The sequence below is a fragment of the Diabrotica virgifera genome, chromosome 2 (assembly GCF_917563875.1).
Source record: "Diabrotica virgifera virgifera chromosome 2, PGI_DIABVI_V3a".
NCBI classification, from domain to species: domain Eukaryota; kingdom Metazoa; phylum Arthropoda; class Insecta; order Coleoptera; family Chrysomelidae; genus Diabrotica; species Diabrotica virgifera.
The window spans coordinates 214,552,300-214,570,439 of NC_065444.1; the positions used below are offsets into that span (position 1 = coordinate 214,552,300).

At 34.4% G+C, this 18,140-nt stretch overlaps 1 protein-coding gene across 6 annotated transcripts in view; it reads right to left on the reverse strand.

The window, feature by feature from the left end:
• LOC114331602 (ADAMTS-like protein 4) overlaps window positions 1–18,140 on the reverse strand; it is a 470,719-nt gene that overhangs the window by 7,370 nt on the left and 445,209 nt on the right. For 5 of the 6 annotated variants that reach the window (XM_028281204.2, XM_028281210.2, XM_028281206.2 and 2 more), the window contains exons 5-10: window positions 16,142–16,412; window positions 9,914–10,290; window positions 5,609–5,942; window positions 1,501–1,701; window positions 1,247–1,414; window positions 1,107–1,127 (exon numbers count right to left, since the gene is read on the reverse strand). In XM_028281204.2, the coding sequence (XP_028137005.2) occupies window positions 1,107–1,127; window positions 1,247–1,414; window positions 1,501–1,701; window positions 5,609–5,942; window positions 9,914–10,290; window positions 16,142–16,412 (1,372 nt within the window). The remainder of the gene's footprint in view (window positions 1–1,106; window positions 1,128–1,246; window positions 1,415–1,500; window positions 1,702–5,608; window positions 5,943–9,913; window positions 10,291–16,141; window positions 16,413–18,140) is intronic. The other variant, XM_028281212.2, reaches the window with a different exon arrangement.

Below are 18,140 nucleotides of genomic sequence, written 5' to 3' on the forward strand. Positions count from 1 at the left end.
GGGCTACACTTGGTATACGGACGGGTCTAAAACTGCAGACGGTTCGGGCGCAGGAATATTCTGTAACGGTGGAAATTTCAACATTTCTATTCCACTGGGAGAATATACCTCCGGATTTCAGGCAGAGATTTTTGCAATCTTGCAATGTGCAAGAGAAAACAACCTGAGGGCATTCGAACTGCAGCAGGTTAACATATGCATAGATAGCCAAGCAGCCATTGGGGCTCTTATAAAACCTAAGGTGAACTCTAGGCTGGTATGGGAATGTCGACAAGAACTTGACAGACTGGCACAACATAACAGTGTTATACTGGTATGGGTTCCAGGTCATCGGGGCATATACGGCAATGAAAGAGCTGATGCACTTGCCAAGAGAGCATCAGCTACAAAATACCTGGGTCCAGAGCCGGCCGTGGGAGTGCCAAAAAGCACCGTACGCGAACGAAAAAAAGCCTGGATCCGAAGCCAACACAACTCATACTGGGATAGTGTAAATGGTCAAATACATGGCAAGATGTATATAGGACGAAGGACGGACATGTGCTAGTAGGGCTGAGTTACTGCTGAAATCAAGCAGGAATCAGCTCAGAGTCATAACAGGTTTCCTCACTGGACATGCGCCAGTTAAGGGTCACCTGCATACAATGGGCTGTTTCATGGAGACTTGAGCTGCAGACTCTGTAACAGAGAACCTGAAACAGCCAACCCTATTTTGCATGACTGTGAGGCATTGGATCGGAGGCGGCAAACACTTTTCGGAGACATCGAAGTGACTCCAAATATATATGGCACCCACCCACTAGACCTGTACAAGCTGGTACAGGGTTTCAGAATTCTGGAATGGGTTTAATAAACGAATGCAAGATGTACAGTACAATAAGCCAAGTGGCTGCAGTACAACCGGTTCACAACACACGGCTTCCAGGGAAAAAACTTAGTTTCGTTGTTTGGCGGGAAAGATAGTTGGCAAGTATATGGATAAAAAACTAGTTTTAAAGGGACAGGTACAAGGTGGTAATATGTTGAAATATTGAAAATATTTGTTTACTGCAGAAATTTATCGGAAATTTATATATAAACATTATTGTGTAGTACTAGGTACTTACTTTTAACCAAACTACGTGTACCTTTTATTGAAAGCGTGAAAGAAGAAAATCGATATAAGTATGTTATAGTTTGTGTTTAAATTCGTTTAAATAAACTATACGGTGTGCTAATGCTTAATATTAAAAAGACTATTACTTACGATCAGTTGGTTCATCGTGCACTGGTTTATATCTTCCTTTATTGTCCGCCTCGCAGGGACAGGTTCTCTTTCCTACTGGTTTGTCGTTTTCTGGACATCCTTCAACGTCCCTTCCATACGGATCCAAACATCTAATTTCTCTTCTTTGAATTCCCACAGGGCAGGTACCTAAACAACAAAGATATAATCTGAAGGAAACAAGATTTCTTAAAAATAAACCTTCAAAGAGAAACAGTTTTATGCGAAAATCATACCTTCACATTGCCTCCAGTCTCCAAAGTACCAACGAGGGGGGCATCCACTTTCACAAGCTTGCTCTTCCGCAGGTTTTAAATGTGATGGACAGGTCATGTCGTTTGTTACGTGAGGCACTCCTCTAATTTTAATTACACATACCACTTCTCTCTTTTGTTTGCCTCTACCTAAGCAGCCGTCTGAGCAAGGACCCCATGGACCTGTAACATTTATTTGTTAAATACATAGTACATTTACATGCCATACCTACGTCATATCCCAAATAAAGTAAAAAATGAACAATTTTAGTGAACAGATTTTAAATATTTCAAATTTTTTGTGTGATAACGTCATAAAATTGGTTTATGCCTATGGCCATCAGATGGCAAAAGTAACATTTTGCAAAATATTGTCATATTTCAGATTTCAGTTATTTCCCAGGTATCATGCTAAGTGCACGTACTTTTTTTGTGCAACACTGTAACTTTTTAAGTCATTAAAAAAGTGTATAATGAAAGTATAAAGTTAAGTATTAAAAAAAAACAAGTATTATCGTATTTCATTTAAAGAACAAAGTACGAATTTGAGTTATGCCATCCTTTCTCAAAAGCATAATAATACAACACTTTCTGTGAAGAATAATGCGTTATTTTGAGTTATGTCAATCTTGTAAAGAAGTTAAGGTTATGTTTAAAATGAGTTGTAGTGTTCTTTTGAATTATGTTGGTATTTTAGAAAATTATTGAAACTTTTTGACTTGAACCCAGCTATCTACGAATTATTTCAACTCATGACGTTCTTAAGAAAATAAATCCAGTTGTAATTATTTGAGATTAACAAAATGTATCAAGGATTTAGGGGTAGACTCATACTAAAGTAACTTCTGCCAAAAACGACAGAGTTTGCGTTATGGAAATTTAAAGAAATACTTTTCAAATGAAGACAAATATTTTTAATGAAAATTTGCTGCAGAATGACAGCATTTTTTAGTTATTACTACGGCGTCTTTGTTCGTATTTTTGTGAGAAATATATATGTATAGAATACAAGTAAAAGAATTTTAATTAAAAAGTGACTTATCTCCAAATATGTAATTATTAGTTTTAGAACATTTTTCTCGAAGAATGTAATAACTTAAAAATTGCACCGCTTAAAATAGCCAAACACACCCAAGCCAAAATATTAACCTGTTCTCAGTTATGATTTGTCTTTTTAGTTTTACATATAGCTGTTTAGACGAAGCCACCAATAAAACCTTCCAACACAAATGTAACTTCAATCTTTTGTTGATATAAATACAGAGTTCCGTTACGATACAAGTCGTGCAGATTTATTGAAGTTAGCAAGTCGGTCTAAAAATGGATCTTAGCCGAGAACATTTTCGAGCAATAATTTTTTACAATTTTCAAAGAGGATTATCTCAACAGCAATATCTCGCTGAAATAGTTTCTGTGTTTGGGAATGAAGCATCCCACCAGTCAATTATTTCCCGCTGGTATTGCGAATTTCTGGTGGTCACCCCAGACTCAGCAACGAACCCAGGCAAGGCCCACCCAAAACAGCAATCACACTGCAAAACATTGATGCGGTTCGTCATAGAGGCATCTGCGGGCATTTCAAAGACCTTTATCCAAAAGATCATACACGAAGATCTGGGTGTTACTAAGTTTGTTTTCTGCTGGATCCCGCATTTGCTCACAGAAGAGCAAAAAGCGGTTCGCGTCAATTGGTGTCGAAAAACATTGGAACGGTTCAACAAAGGAAGTTCAAAAAACGTTTATAGCATTGTTAGTGGCGACGAATCTTAGATTTACTCCTATGAACTGAAAAATAAACGCCAATCCGCTGTGCGGGTGTTTCACGATGAAAAAAAAAAACAATAAAGGTGATCCGTTCTCGAAGTGTGTCAAAGAAAATGGTTGCAACTTTTGTGTCAAAATCTGGTCATGTGGCAACAATTGCTTTAGAAGAACGAAGAACGGTTACTTCTTATTGGTATATAGGGTGAGGCAGATAAAGGGCCTATTAGAAATATCTCGAGAACTAAAGGTAACTGAATTATGAAAATTGTAATAATGGGGTTTTGAAGACTGATCTATTTAATGAAAATATTTTCATCTACTTGGTACTTCCGGTTATACCGGAAGTTGCTTATAACTTCGTTTTTTTAAATGGGACACCCTGTATATTTTGACATTTTTGGATTCTCCTCGATTTCTTCTTTCTTAAAATATAATGTTTTGTAACATTATACAGGGTAGGTTAAAAGATAATTACGTTTCCTTATTAATTTCGTAGCAATATTCACACCCTGTAGGATTGTAGTAGTTTGACATAGTAAACTCTATTTATGTTCAAATGATTTTCATTATAGTCTACTATTGTTAGCAATTATTAGTATAGCTAAATTTTTAATTTTAGTATACAGAGTGGGTCTAAACTCGGAATGAGTATTTTCTGAGTTTTCTTAAATGGAACACCCTACATTTTAGTATTGTAATGAAATGATATTTCATAGTACTTTTTTATTTCTTAAGCATTCCCTATACCTAACTGCTTTAATTTGTGCTTAATTGTTAATCGCACCAACAATCTTAACTTCGATGGTATTTTGACAGTTCAACCATTATTGGCAATTTTAAGTATCAGTCTAGATTAATATGTATTTGTTTCCAAAAAATTATTTGTGATTGAATATTTTCACCTACCTTGTATAATATTACAAAACTTTATATTTAAAGAAAGAAGAAATCGAGGAGAATCCAAAAATGTAAAAATATACACGGTGTCCCATTAAAAAAAACGAAGTTACAATCAACTTCCGGTATAACCGGAAGTAGCAAAGAGACCAAAATATTTTCATTAAATAGCTCACACCTCAAAACCCCTGTATAACAATTTTCATGATTTTCTTATCTTTAGTTCTCGAGATATTTCTAATAGGCCCTTTATTTGCCTCACCCTGTATAATCGTTTGTTTATCAGAAGTTATCGCGAAACTCCGACAAATAAAATAAAATAAAAGCAACACACAACGGCGAATCATCCTAAATCAGGACAATGCAAGTGCTCACACTACCCAAAAGACAATTGAGTTTTGGGGCTTCAAAGCATCAAAATGTTAAACCATCCACTGTATTATAGCCCCGACCTAAGTTCCAATGATTTCTTCATATTCCTAAATCAATTCAATGCGTAGGCAGCGATTCCAGTCGCCAGAAGAAGCCATCGATGCCTTTAAAACAGCGATTTTGAAGATGTCAATTAAAGATGAATAACTGTTTTACCAAACTGATTTGAATAAAAAGTTTACTAAAAAACTACTTTAAGTCTATATATTTTTTGTCTTTATGGCTATATGCAAAACTGAAAAGACAACCCTTATTATGGGTAAAGTTTTATGGCATTTTAATAATTTATAGGAGTCAGTATATACGCCAAATATATCTTCCAGAAAATATTTCTCTAGTTTAGATGTATTGAAGACAGAAGCACGATTTTTTAATCTTTGTATTTAAATTGGGAAACAACAGTCTACTGCTACCATTTCAAGTTTGTTTATTACCATCAGGTATGCATAGATATATAGGTACTTATTCAAATCCAAAGGACAACAATACACCTCTACATACATATTTTCTCCCTTAACAGGTAACGTACAAAAGTAGGTACCTACCATCTACTCTGATCGCCATAAACGAAAATAAGTTATTTATTATTATAAATAATTATAATATTACTATAATAACTATAATAAATGTAATAACTATAATATTATAAATAAAATAAGTTATTTATTATACTTTATTTTCCTTCGTGTTAAATAAAATACATATGTCCAAATCGTGCTCCATTTTCAAGTTATTTTTTTTTTGATTTGGGAAAATGTATAGAGATTTTGTTGGGCTTGATTTAAGTTCATATTTATACTGAAATCGTATAATGGTGTAGTGGCATAATCGTATAAAACACGACATCTACTTTTATCGTCTAAAACAATGTGCTTTCAATAGTTTTGTTTCCGAGAGACAGTGTGCTCCATATAGATATACATTTCAAAAAAACTTCTCTGGAAAGCCGAATAATGAACCTACTAAAATAATCACAAAGTTATTAAATATTTTTTACCTTCGAACCACTGTGCGTCGCATTGCTTATCGCTTGAACATGCTCTGGATAGCTCCGGTTTTGTTTCCGATGGACAACTTTCCTTATCCTGAAGCCCACATACTGCCATTCTAGTCTGAGTACCAGTACCGCAAGCTTCTGAACATTGCGACCAGTCTGTTGCCAACCAAGTTGATATTGATCGGCTAGAAGAAGTATGGTAGACTATCTCTCTAGGTGTGCAAGATCCCATTTCGCAATATTCAGCATGAGTCGGCCTATCATCTGGTATACATCTTCCTGAGGGGCAGGTAACTGATCTTGTTCTGTGACCAGTACCGCAGGAGACCGAACACTAAAAGTATAATTAAAAAACAAATTACTTGTTATAATATACGAGTACATATATATGTTACAGGCCAAACCCGATTTCAGGACAAGCCAGTTTGTCCTAGGCCGAACGAGTTTATCCTGATATAAATACACACACTTCAGGCCAAACTAGTTTATCCTGATATAATAAAGACTCACACTTCAGGATAAATTAGTGCGGCCTAGTCTAAACCAATTTAGCCGAGTCGAAAGTAATTTAGCGAACATGTAAGAACTTTTACATGCGGGGAATTCCCAAATCACGTCCCAACAGGGATGGCAAAAAAAATTATACATAGATATATTGTATCATATGACACATCGAATGAAAATATTGATACATGATATAAATCAATATATTCTTGAATAATTAAATAATATAAAAAATAATAAATAAAAGGATGAGGTTTTCTCCAAAAATTAAAAGAAAAGAAACACTTACGAATAAAATCGAGTACCAATTAATATTGCTTTCACCAATTTTGAAAAAAAAAAAAAAAATGTGAAAACGTTGAATTATCCACGTCCGTGTGTCCGTCCGTCCGTCGGTCTGTCTGTCTGTCTGTGAACTCAGTTCTTCCGTCATTATACCAGGTAGAATGACAAATGAGGTGTCAAATGAAAGCTTATGATCCAACGATGGTACTAAAGGTAAGAAATTTGATCTAGGCTGTCTGTCCGTCCGACCGCGAATATAACTCTATGTTATTTTTGTTTGTTACGAATAATTATAATTTTAATAAAAATGATTATTTTTCCAAGAACGAAGTATTTTATTCAATTTATTAGTTGTATTAAGCCGTACTAGTTCGCTGAATTACTTTCTTCTTGTTGGCTTTTTCCCATTATGAGTTTGCCGTTTTCGTCTTCCATAGCACTCTATTCTCCCAGTTGCCATCTCTCAGGTCTCTATCTATCATAGCATTTCCTATGTGAGTTTTCCATCTCACAGTAGGTCTTCCTCTCCGTCTTCCTCCCCGCGGGTCCCAGTCCAGTAATCTTTTCGGCCACTTGTGCTCCGGCATTCTTTGTACATGCCCGTACCATTTCAGGGCTCTACTTTTACTACCACAACTTTTTTGTAATTGAGTATTCTACTTCTATTCTGTTTCATATTTCCTCTGTTCTTATTCTATCCTACCTGGTAATTTGTAGACATCTTCTCATAAATTCCAATTCAACTGTTCGTATTTTATTTCGTATTATTGTTGTCACTGGCCATTCTTCCGCTCTTGTAGGGTAATATTCAGCACTATGCCCTGAAAAATCCTTTTTTGTTTTCTTTAGTTAGGGTGTTCTTCCATATCACTCCACGGAGTGCTTTCGTGGCTTGTTTTCCCCGTACTACTTTCATTTTTATATCTTTCATACAAGTGCCATCTCGGTTTATCATTTACCCTAAATACTTAAAAAGTCTTACAAATCTTAATAGTGTCTTCTAAACTTACGTTTAAATCAGCAACCAATTTGTAATCAATTATGTACTTTCGACTAGATTAAATTGGTTTACACTAGGCTAAACTAGTTTATCTTGATATAAAAACATACACTTCAGGATAAACTAGTTTGGCCTGAAGTGCGCGTCTTTATATCAGGGTAAACTAGTTTGGCCTAGGCCAAACTGGTTTGGCCTGAAGTGTGTTTATTTATATTAGGATAAACTAGTTTGGCCTAGGCCATACTAGTTTATCCTAACGAGCTTAGGACAAACTAGTTTGGCCTAGGCCAAACTAGTTTGTCCTGAAATCGGGTTTGGCCGGTAACATATACATTTCATCACTTAATAAATCAAAATACAAAATTATTTCTAATTGTTTATTAAAATTTTTATTAATTAAAAAATGTTCATGGTAAAATTGGTCAATGTAAAAACATTCTAATTTCACAATGAAACACTGAATATATCTCTGTGATTATATGATATTAAAACCATGCTTATGTAGAGCTAGATTTGGTATTTGGAGATCTTGGAGGGCGTACGACACCGTTACTAGACAAGAGTTATGGAGATGTATGAGAGAAAAATGTGTTTTTCTAAGAAGTACATAAGGCTTGTGAAGGATTCACGAGCCTTCTGATCAATTCTTATGGATCCTATGGATTAATCGAAGGTTTTCCAGTGACGGTTGGTTTGCATCAACGCTCTTCACTAAGTCCGTACCTGTTTAATATTGTTATGGATGTACTGACAGAGAAGGCAAAGGTGCTCCTTGGTCAATACTCTTTGCAGGTGATGTCGAGTTAGTAGAGGAGAACAAAGAAATTTTGGAGAAGTTAAAGGGTTGGAGAAGGGCTATTGAAGAGGGACGACTTAAGGGTAGCAGGTCGAAAATAAAATATATGCATATTTGCAAATGAATATTTGATTAATGAAAATGAATATTTGATGAGCCTCCAACAAGAGTTGAAAATCGTCAATTCAGAGGGCTGGACTGCGCTCCGTATTCTAATTGAAAAATAAGATTGTTTTGCCTCCGCATTGCAACTGAATAAAAATGGAATTTTTATTTTATTTTTATATTGGTCGTTACTTCTTTGAGTAACTAGGTCCATTTTCTCTTGGAATTTACCAGCTGAACAGACGGGGTCGTGAATTGTAAGTTTTTGAATTCCCTCTTGTCTTCTTCGCTCCAGCATCCATCTGGCTTGCAAATTTTAGAAGCCATGGAGGTGTTACCAAGAAAATGGACCAATAAGTTTTCAATTTAAAAATCTTTTAGTAATATTTTAATATTTTTAAATATTATTAATATTGCTATTAGGATTGAAAACTACTTCATCTTTCAATTGCCAGATGACGCTAGTCACCTAGTCCATTCACGTCAGTTGCGGTGTGGGGGATAAACTCTTGATGTTGGTCAATTGGAGTATGAAGTAGCATGCCTAGGTTCTCTCCGATGAGACTCCAACAAGAGTCGAAAATCGTCGATTTAGAGGGCTGAACTGCGCTCCGTATTCTAATTAAAAAATAAGATTGCTTTGCCTTCGCATTGCAACTGAATAAAAATGGAATTTTTATTTTATTTGCAAATGAATATCATTCGCCGAAACAGTAGGGAAACTGAAACACAATAAAAAAATGGAACTCGAAAGCAAAAAATACGACCTAAATATAAAGAGAAAACACAGACAATGAAAATATCAAGGATGACATATTCGAAGTGGTAATAAATCAACAAAAATTAGGAACAGTAACAGGAACAATAAATAACAAAGAAAGCATCGAGGACGATTTCAATAACAGACTAGAGAGCACAGCAAAACGATTCCAGGTTCTAAATAGAGGATTCCTCCACAACAAAAAAGATAAAGGAAAACGAAGATAACAATATGTGAAACAAGATATAGGCCCACATTGACATACGGAATAGAAAACTAGATCTTAAAAACAAAAAATTAAAGTAGGATACAAGGAGTACAGATGAAATACATCAGAAAAACGAAAGGGCCAAAAAGGATAGACAGACTTAAAAATTGAAGAAATAAGAAACGGACCTGACCTAAAATCAAACGTGAAAAGTGAAAAGAGTGTTGGAAGATAAACCAGTAGGGAAAAACAGAAGAGGCAGACCAATAAAAGAGTGGAATAGCGACATAGCAGAACTATTACAAAATAAGAGCAAATCTTGGCTAAGAGCGGCATAAATGGCGAATAACAGAAAAGGATGCAGAAAATTCATCAAAGGAAAGAAGCACCTAACAGTAGAAGAGGATCGTGAAAAGGAAAATGATGATGATTAATCAGGGATTAAAATATATGCAACGGAATTACGGATTTTTTGTAAAATAGCAGGAAGATCGGGACAATCAATCATATGTTCGAATGATGGTGTTTTAGACAGTATCAAATTTGATCGAACTGATCGTTTTATAGAATTTTACGTAGTACAACATGGCAACAAGAATTATTATTGGCAACACTTTTTCTTATAAAATCAGAAATAAAACACTTACTGCAGACCATGGTCCAGTAGCCCAGTCAAAACTATTTGCGTTGTCATCGTAAGTTTGGGGTAGTTCATTTTCGCTTCGATTGTCACAATAGCTTTCTCGACATGGCCTTGTCTGAATGCTGGGTTTAGGCTTGGTACACAAACTTTCGCTCACTGTAAGAGAATCTTGTTTACATTGTGGAGTGTATTGTTGGAGTCCTTCTCCACAAGTCGCGCTACATTGACTCCAATGGAATTCCCAGGAAGGAGGACACGGAGCGGTATTGCAGCGTATCGGTGCCGGAGTGGGTGAGTGCAAATGGGCGCATCTTCGATCGACTACTGGAACTTGAGTGTGTCCCGCATCTCTGGTGCAAGTTTTAACGTAGGATTGAAGGCCTAAAATCAGTCAATAGTTCAAGTGAAAAATAGTAAACAATCTCAGTAGTAAAATAAATTATTTCTTAAAGCGGTCATTCGAGACTATCATTAGCCCATTAACCCGCCATTACACGCGCTATGAGGAAATCCCTCACCATATTTGTTTATAACCAATGAAATTGTGTAAACTAATACGATAACCTTAAGCACCCAGGAATGCCTTTAGCATGGTTTATGAGAGGGTATGAAAAAGTTATAGAATATTTCAGGCGGCCAGTGTGCTGTGTGATAGTTGAAAGAAGAGACATCCCTCTTCAAGTGAGGGAATTCCTCACTGCGCGTGCAATCACAGTGAAATCACGTTTCTATTATCTCAAAGAAACTTTTAGGTTTTTATTTAATACTTAGGTAGGTTTAATTAAAATATTATTGTTTGGATTAGGTTAGGAACAGTGGCACACCGAGGGGGGGGGTTTGGGGGTTAAACTCCCACCCAGAGCATATAGAAATATATATAAAAGAAAGTAGGAAAATGTAACTTGTCTTTCACAAATAATACAAAAAATTTCGGTGCCCAAGCAAACCCCCCCCCAGCTGAAAATTCTAGGTGCGCCACTGGTTAAGAACCCATTTTTAAATTTACCTATTCTAATTGGGAAATAAGCCACAATTTAACTTGAAAAATTGATTTTATTGACGTTTCGAATTCCACCTCGGACGTCGTTATCAAAATACAAAATATTAATAGTTAGTTACATAAATGCCACAAAGAAATAACTTCAGAACAGTTTTTAATTTTAATTTGTATTTTTAGTAAAATGAATTCGCGTAAAGAACGTTAATTTCTTCAGTGGCTTGCTGAAATTGAAAATTAAGAAAACTTGCTTTTGATCTATATTATTTTTACTTTTGTTTTGTTAAATTAATAAAAAAAATTGGTTTACGAGACTTTCTATAATATGTGAGTACAACCCATTTTATATTTTTACATGTTGACATTCATTCTTCCTCGAAATAAGTCGAATTTATGTAGGTGAGGGCGACGCTCATACGCGTGCAACCACGTCACAATAGAAGACGCGTGTAACGGCGGGTTAAAATGTTCCTTTTTTTTAAACCTAATCATGCATTTTTCGGAGGTCGCATTTTATTTTTTTAATTGTTGGGGAGGGGTAAGTAAAACCTTAAGTCCAAGTTTTTGGAGTCGCTACTCTTGTCCCTCGGCCGCCATCTTAAAAAAAGGGATGCAAAGGTTTTCCACGCTGTATCGCGTAAACTAGCAAACCCCACAAACAATTGTACGACACTTTTTGTAGCAAAATAATTTGTCTACATTATTTGAATTACTTTTTATTGTAAAATAAAAAATAAAAAAGTTATAAACAAAAATATTTAAAATTTTTTTGAACAATTTTTTTTGTGCCTTATAATTATTTTCTGTTTATTTTAAAACACAATGACATGAGAGCAATATTAAAGAGGGGTTTAAAGAATAATTTTCACTACAAATTTATTTAATTACTACCCATAAGAATACAATAAAAACGAACCATTAGGCTTAGTTTTCTATTATATATTTATTTATTTATACAGTGCGCTGGAATAAGTGTTACCCCCTTACTAACTTATCTATTTTTAGCCCAGAAGCAAAACGCTTGGCCAGGTCGATTTTAAAAAAATAATCATAGTATATTATAGTATCAATGTTTTGAACTTTACGCGGTCCCTCTTCAGGTGACAATGATAACTTTGATTTTTTTTAATGGGAAAGTACATCATGTGACACCTCACTTAAAAGCTTTTGAAAGACTGATTACAAAAATGTATAATACTTTAATCATTTTTGAGACAGTAGGCGCAAAATTTCGGTCGAATTATTTTGAAATCTACTAATTTTTTTTTTCCAATCCTGAAAAAAACCAGTATTGTTGAAAAATTTAAACGCAGAATGAAATATTACAGTATTATCGAGGGTCAAAAGTCCCTGAGAATTTCTATAATGATTATTTTAATAAGTCAGGGATGAAAAAAAATTAAGTCGGATTTTTAATTTCAAATATATCATTCAAAATAAATTTTTGTTTATACTAATGGACTTTCAGCCCTCGGTACTAATGTATTCTTTTATTCCGCGTTTAAATTTTTCAAAAATACTTAATAGTTTTCTCGGGATTAGAAAAAAATGAATGCGTTTAAAAACAATTCGATCGAAATTTTGCGCCTACGCACTTAAAAAGGATTAAAGTATTATACATTTTTGTAATCAGTATTTCAAACGCGTTTAAATGAGCTATCACATGATGTACTTTCCCATTTAAAAAAAAATTAAAGTTTTGCCTGTCACCTGAAGAGGAATCGCGTAAAGTTCGAAACATTGATGTTATAATATTCTTTGATTATTTTAAAAATCGATCTGTCCAGCGTTTTGCTCATATGCTAGAAATAAATAAGTTATTAAGGGGGGGGGGTAACACTTATTCCAGCGCACTGTATAAGGACCCCGCAACAATCCTAATGGAAAAGTGGCCTCGGCCTGATTTAACGAAAGTTTGGTCAATGATATTTCTCAGTGTGTAGATTAAAAAAGTCCATGAGCCTTAAATCTGAAAAATTATTATTTTTAAACTACAGTCTTCTGAAATTATTGGATTCAGGTGCTCGGTTTACGTTAAGTGCCCTCATTCACGTTCAAGTGAACGAAAATACTTATTATTGAAAGAAAAGAGAGACTCATTTTCTTCACGCATATTTGCGTGTTGCCTATGAGTTCGTGGTCAAAAATAGATGCACCGTATTTTATTCTTCAGTTCCACCATATCCTTAGAAAACCACTAAACAGTAGCTGATCTACGAGGAATAGGGAATTCCCCCCGTAACGCGGTCCAGAATAAGAAAGAAGTTAAAAAAGTTGAAAAAAAAATAATTAGAAAAAAAGTGAGAGAGCAGTTTTGAGAAGGGCTATTAAGTTTGATTTGTTACTTTCATTACCAAGAGATTGGTATGTTGCTTTTATTAAACTTAATCTCTGTCGATTGGTGCTTTTTTGTGCAACGCAAGCGCACGAGGTGGGGTAAGTTTTGCGATGGGGGAAAGGGTCGAAAATAAACAAATAATAACACAAAAATGTTAAATAATGATAAACTGATTTAAAATGATATAAATAAAAAAATATATAGTAGAAAACTAACCCTAATGGTTCGATTTTATCATATTCTTAAAAGTATTCAAGAACCCGAAACAGATACCTAATGTAATGAAATTAAACAAAGTAGTCGGAATTATTCGTTAAATAACCCCCTTTATAAAATAATTGATCTGATGTTATTTTATTGTAAAATATCCAGGAAAAAACGTTAACGCAAAAAATTGTCCAAAAATGTTTAGTTATTTTTGGTTATAACTTTTATTTTTCAGTTTACCATAAAAAGTCATAGACAATGCAATTTGCTACAAGTAATATCTTATTCAATTGTCTGCAGGGTTGATAGTTTAAGAGATACAGCGCGAAACCCCTCTTTCCAAGATGGCAGCCGGGGGACAAGGGTGATGATCCCACAAACTTGAATTAAGCTTATACTAACCCAACTGTACATAAAAAAATTAAAATGAAATTGCACAATTCAGTTGCCTCTGAAAAATGCAACCCTAAATGTAACTTTTCAATGAATTATATAGACTTTTTACGTTCTTTTGTTCGTGTTTTCAATCGACACTATTTATTATTATAACCTTGTATTCATAATAATTCATTTTTCTACTTATTTTACTTAAAACCAACTTCGCTTTTTATTATCTTTGCTATCTTTAATATTTTCTCTTAAATGGATAATATAAATGAATATTATCAACAAATCAGGGGCGGCTAGTGATAGTAGAAGGTGGTGAGGCACACTATACCTGAGAAATTTTATTATGATGGTTAGCTTCTCTTTAAAGGTCGATTTTGTGACGTCACAACGCTAGGACGAAGCTAGGACAAATAATCCCGGACAAAAGATCCCCACAGATTATCCCTGCACAAAAAATCCGCAGACAAATAATCCCCGGATAAAAAATCCCCACAAAAAATCACCAGACAAATAATCTCCGGACAAAAAATCCCCACAAAAAATCCCGGGCAAATAATCTCCACAAATTATTTAGACAAAATATCTCCACAAAAAATTCCGGACAGAAAAGAAAAAATATTCGCTGCCGATTAGTTCTCTAAAAGTTTTCCCGTGAATGCGATGCACTCAAATGCTTTCAGCCTCAGTGTATAGAGTTATTTTGAATTCCAATTCCATATCAAAACCTTCAAATTTTACGCAACAAAAGAGTGTCAGTTTTTTCAAAAATCGTGGAAGATATGAGGAATAAGGTAAGGCTGTGAGAATCATGTTCCAATATTATTTGCTTAAATCTTTTGCTCACTCTGATTTGAATAACTATATGTTCAAAACATTGCCATTGTCCAAAAAAATTTGTGGAGATTATTTGTCCGGGATATTTTGTGTGGATTTTTTGTCCGGGATTATTTGTCCGGGGATTTTTGTGGCGATTTTTTGTCCGGGATTATTTGTCCGGGGATTATTTGCCGAACCCTCGCTAGGGCGTCTACAGAACGGCGTCGTATTTATTTTAATGCTTGCAAACGATATTAAAATATTAAGTAACAATTTTATTCGCAAAAGAATAGCAACGAAAGCTCTAAGCCTCCAACAGGTTCACACTCATAGGAGCTGTTTTTTAGCTAAAAATAATTACTATAGTACCAGATATCAAACCAATATGAATCAGATGTTTCATCCTTCCTTGGTCTCATCAGCGTTGTACAGCCATATTAAGCAAACTTTACATTACATACTACATGACAACAAACGGACAACTGATTCTGTTAATATTAATCAGTTGCCAAAATGAAATTATTGTACGCACACAATATACCCATAAACACGTGATAATTTCATCTTAGAACCAATCTTATAGTGTAAATGTATTGAATATAGGGAAATAGAAAAAAGGAAGTAAGGAAATTATTGTTATGTTTAAAGAGTGATTTTTATGTTAAGTAAACTAAGGGTTAAACTTCGGTTTTTTGGTATTTTATTTGATGTTTTTTTTTATAAAAAGCGTGCTTATAAGAAAATAAATCACTTTACAAATTATTTAATTGGCATTGATAAATGCCACACAGCCAGTATGAAATTGATAAAATCTTCTAAACATAATCTAAACTTCTAAAGTAATATAAAACTATACCTAAAACTACTTTACAAAACTACAATACAAGCGTCCATAGCAAATAAGGGAAGCAAGGTCAAGTACCTAACTTCATAACTAAAAAAACACATGTTTGAAGCATGCCTCAAGGATGGATGAATTTCGTTCCCAGAACTGGTGGCACATTTTTCAAATTTTGCCGCTTTTACTGTCCCATTTTAAGAAATGGTAGTATGCTAAACAAGGAGGTTTGAAGCAAGCCTCGTCTGTAATGATTTGAGAAAGTTGGAATGAGATGCATGATGCATATAATACTGGCACGTGGAAGACGGATACAAAGATAAAGAGTCAGGGCCGTACCGATTTTAATTTTTTTCATAAAAATAAAGTTATTTAGGAAATTTCAAAAAGCTAAACTATATTTAAAAAACTGATTATTAAATAACGAAATAACGTAAATAGTCGATTGATATACTGGTGAAGCAGTGCCTCACCTGCCTCATAGGACAAGCCGCCACTGCAACAAATAATTGTTGCAAACAAACTGATTATTATAATATAAAAAACTTACCTCCTCCACAAGACTTTGAAGAAGCCGTTAACCCAGTAATTTTCCAATGAAAATGTTTTTGCAAACAAACTGATTATTATAATATAAAAAACTTACCTCCTCCACAAGACTTTGAACAAGCCGTTAACCCAGTAATTTTCCAATGAAAATGTTTTCTTCTAAGTCTTGTTCTCCGTATTCCAGGTACTGGTAAAGGAGGCTTAGCCTCATCCCTTTGACTAAGTGAAGTATTTAGAGATAGGTCAGATTTCGTTTCAAGAACGATCGGTTCGATTATTGGTCGTTTCATTAGCGGTGGTGCTATATCGGCGGATAATGGTAGGGAATATCCATATTTGATTCCAGGGTTGGCTTGGTAATTAACAATCTGAAATAATTTTTACAAATGTTATTCTAGAACATATTATTTTAGAGAGGACAAAGTAAAAACATTCATTAGTAAAAGTGGGTAGAGAAATACCACTGACAAAATATAATAAGGAACTAAATATCTCAACAAACAAAAAAATATACAGGGTGTTTGGTAAAGAATGGGTCATAGCTTAACCTCAGGTTCCTGAAGTTAAAATAGGCCGATTTAAGCTAACTTACCTCAGTACAAAGTTTATAATAACCGAGATACAGGGTGTCAAAGTTAAACTTTTTTTTTATTTATTATTGAATATTTCCTGACAAGTATGAGATAACAACATGAAATTTGGTATGTGGGGGTTTTTTGGATCGATAAAACTAAATTCTCTACCAAAAATTATGTATTGCCCAGAGGGCGCCACATACGCCTTTCAGCACTCATTTATTAGGTTCAATTTTTTTTATCCCTCACTCTGTATAATTTTGGCATTAAAATGTTTATTCTCCTATTAGTTTTACTTAAAAAAGGTATACTTCTTTCATCTCCCTAAATTCAACCGTTTTCGGGATAAACGCATTTTAAGTCTGCGATACACCATCATTTTTAGCATATCATTGTATGTAGTTCCACCCGAAAAATAACTTAAAACCATAATAATTGTGCCAGTTCTCAAATTTATGTCATTGCATCGCAAATTCGATTTGAAGAAATTTGCGATACATTTTTGGATAATTTTATGGTTTTTAGTTATTTTTCGGGTGTAACTATAATGATATGCTAAAAATGATGGTGTATCGCAGATTTAAAATGCGTTTATCTCGAAAACCGTTGGGTTTAGAGAGATGAAAGAAGTATACCTTTTTTAAGTAGAACTAATAGGAGAATAAAAATTTTAATGACAAAATTATACAGAGTGATGGATAAAAAAAATTGAACGTAATAAATGAGTGCTGAAAGGCGTATGTGGCGCCCTCTGGGAAATACATAATTTTTGGTAGAGAATTTAGTTTTATCGACCCAAAAAAACCCCACATAGCAAATTTTATGTTGTTATCTCATACCTGTCAGGCAATATTCAATAATAAATAAAAAAAAGTTTAACTTTGACACCCTGTATCTCGGTTATTATAAACTTTGTACTAAAGTAAGTTAGCTTAAATCGGCCTATTTTAACCTCAGGAATCTGATGTTAAGCTATGGCCCATTCTTTACCAAACACCCTGTATAAATAAAACAAAATGTATCCTAGAATAAGAAATAACGGGTACGCCACTGAAGCGGTAGAATTTGAGGTGGGACTTGCAGCGCGCGATGAAGTGTTGGGTATAGACGAAATCACTAACACGACTCTGAAGTATCTTTCTGCGAAAGCAATAATTGTATATTTAACAAACATTACAAACGCAACACTAAAATACAGGCTACTCCAAAACTGATGGAAGGGAGCCTATGTAATCATGGTACCGAAGCCAAGAAAGAACCACATATTTCCGCAATATTACAGGCCCATTGGCTTACTTCCAGCAGTCATCCAAACTAAACTCCACTCAGAGACAGAGAGGCTAGGATTAATCCCAGAAGCACAATTCGGATTCAGAGCTCAACATTCCAGCGAACTACAAGTATTCAAATTTACAGAGTATCTACATAGCAGCTGGATTCAACGAGAAGCAAAACACAGGACTAGCCTTCCTGGATGTAAGCAAAGCCGTCTACAGAATTTGTAATAATTGATTGACAAAC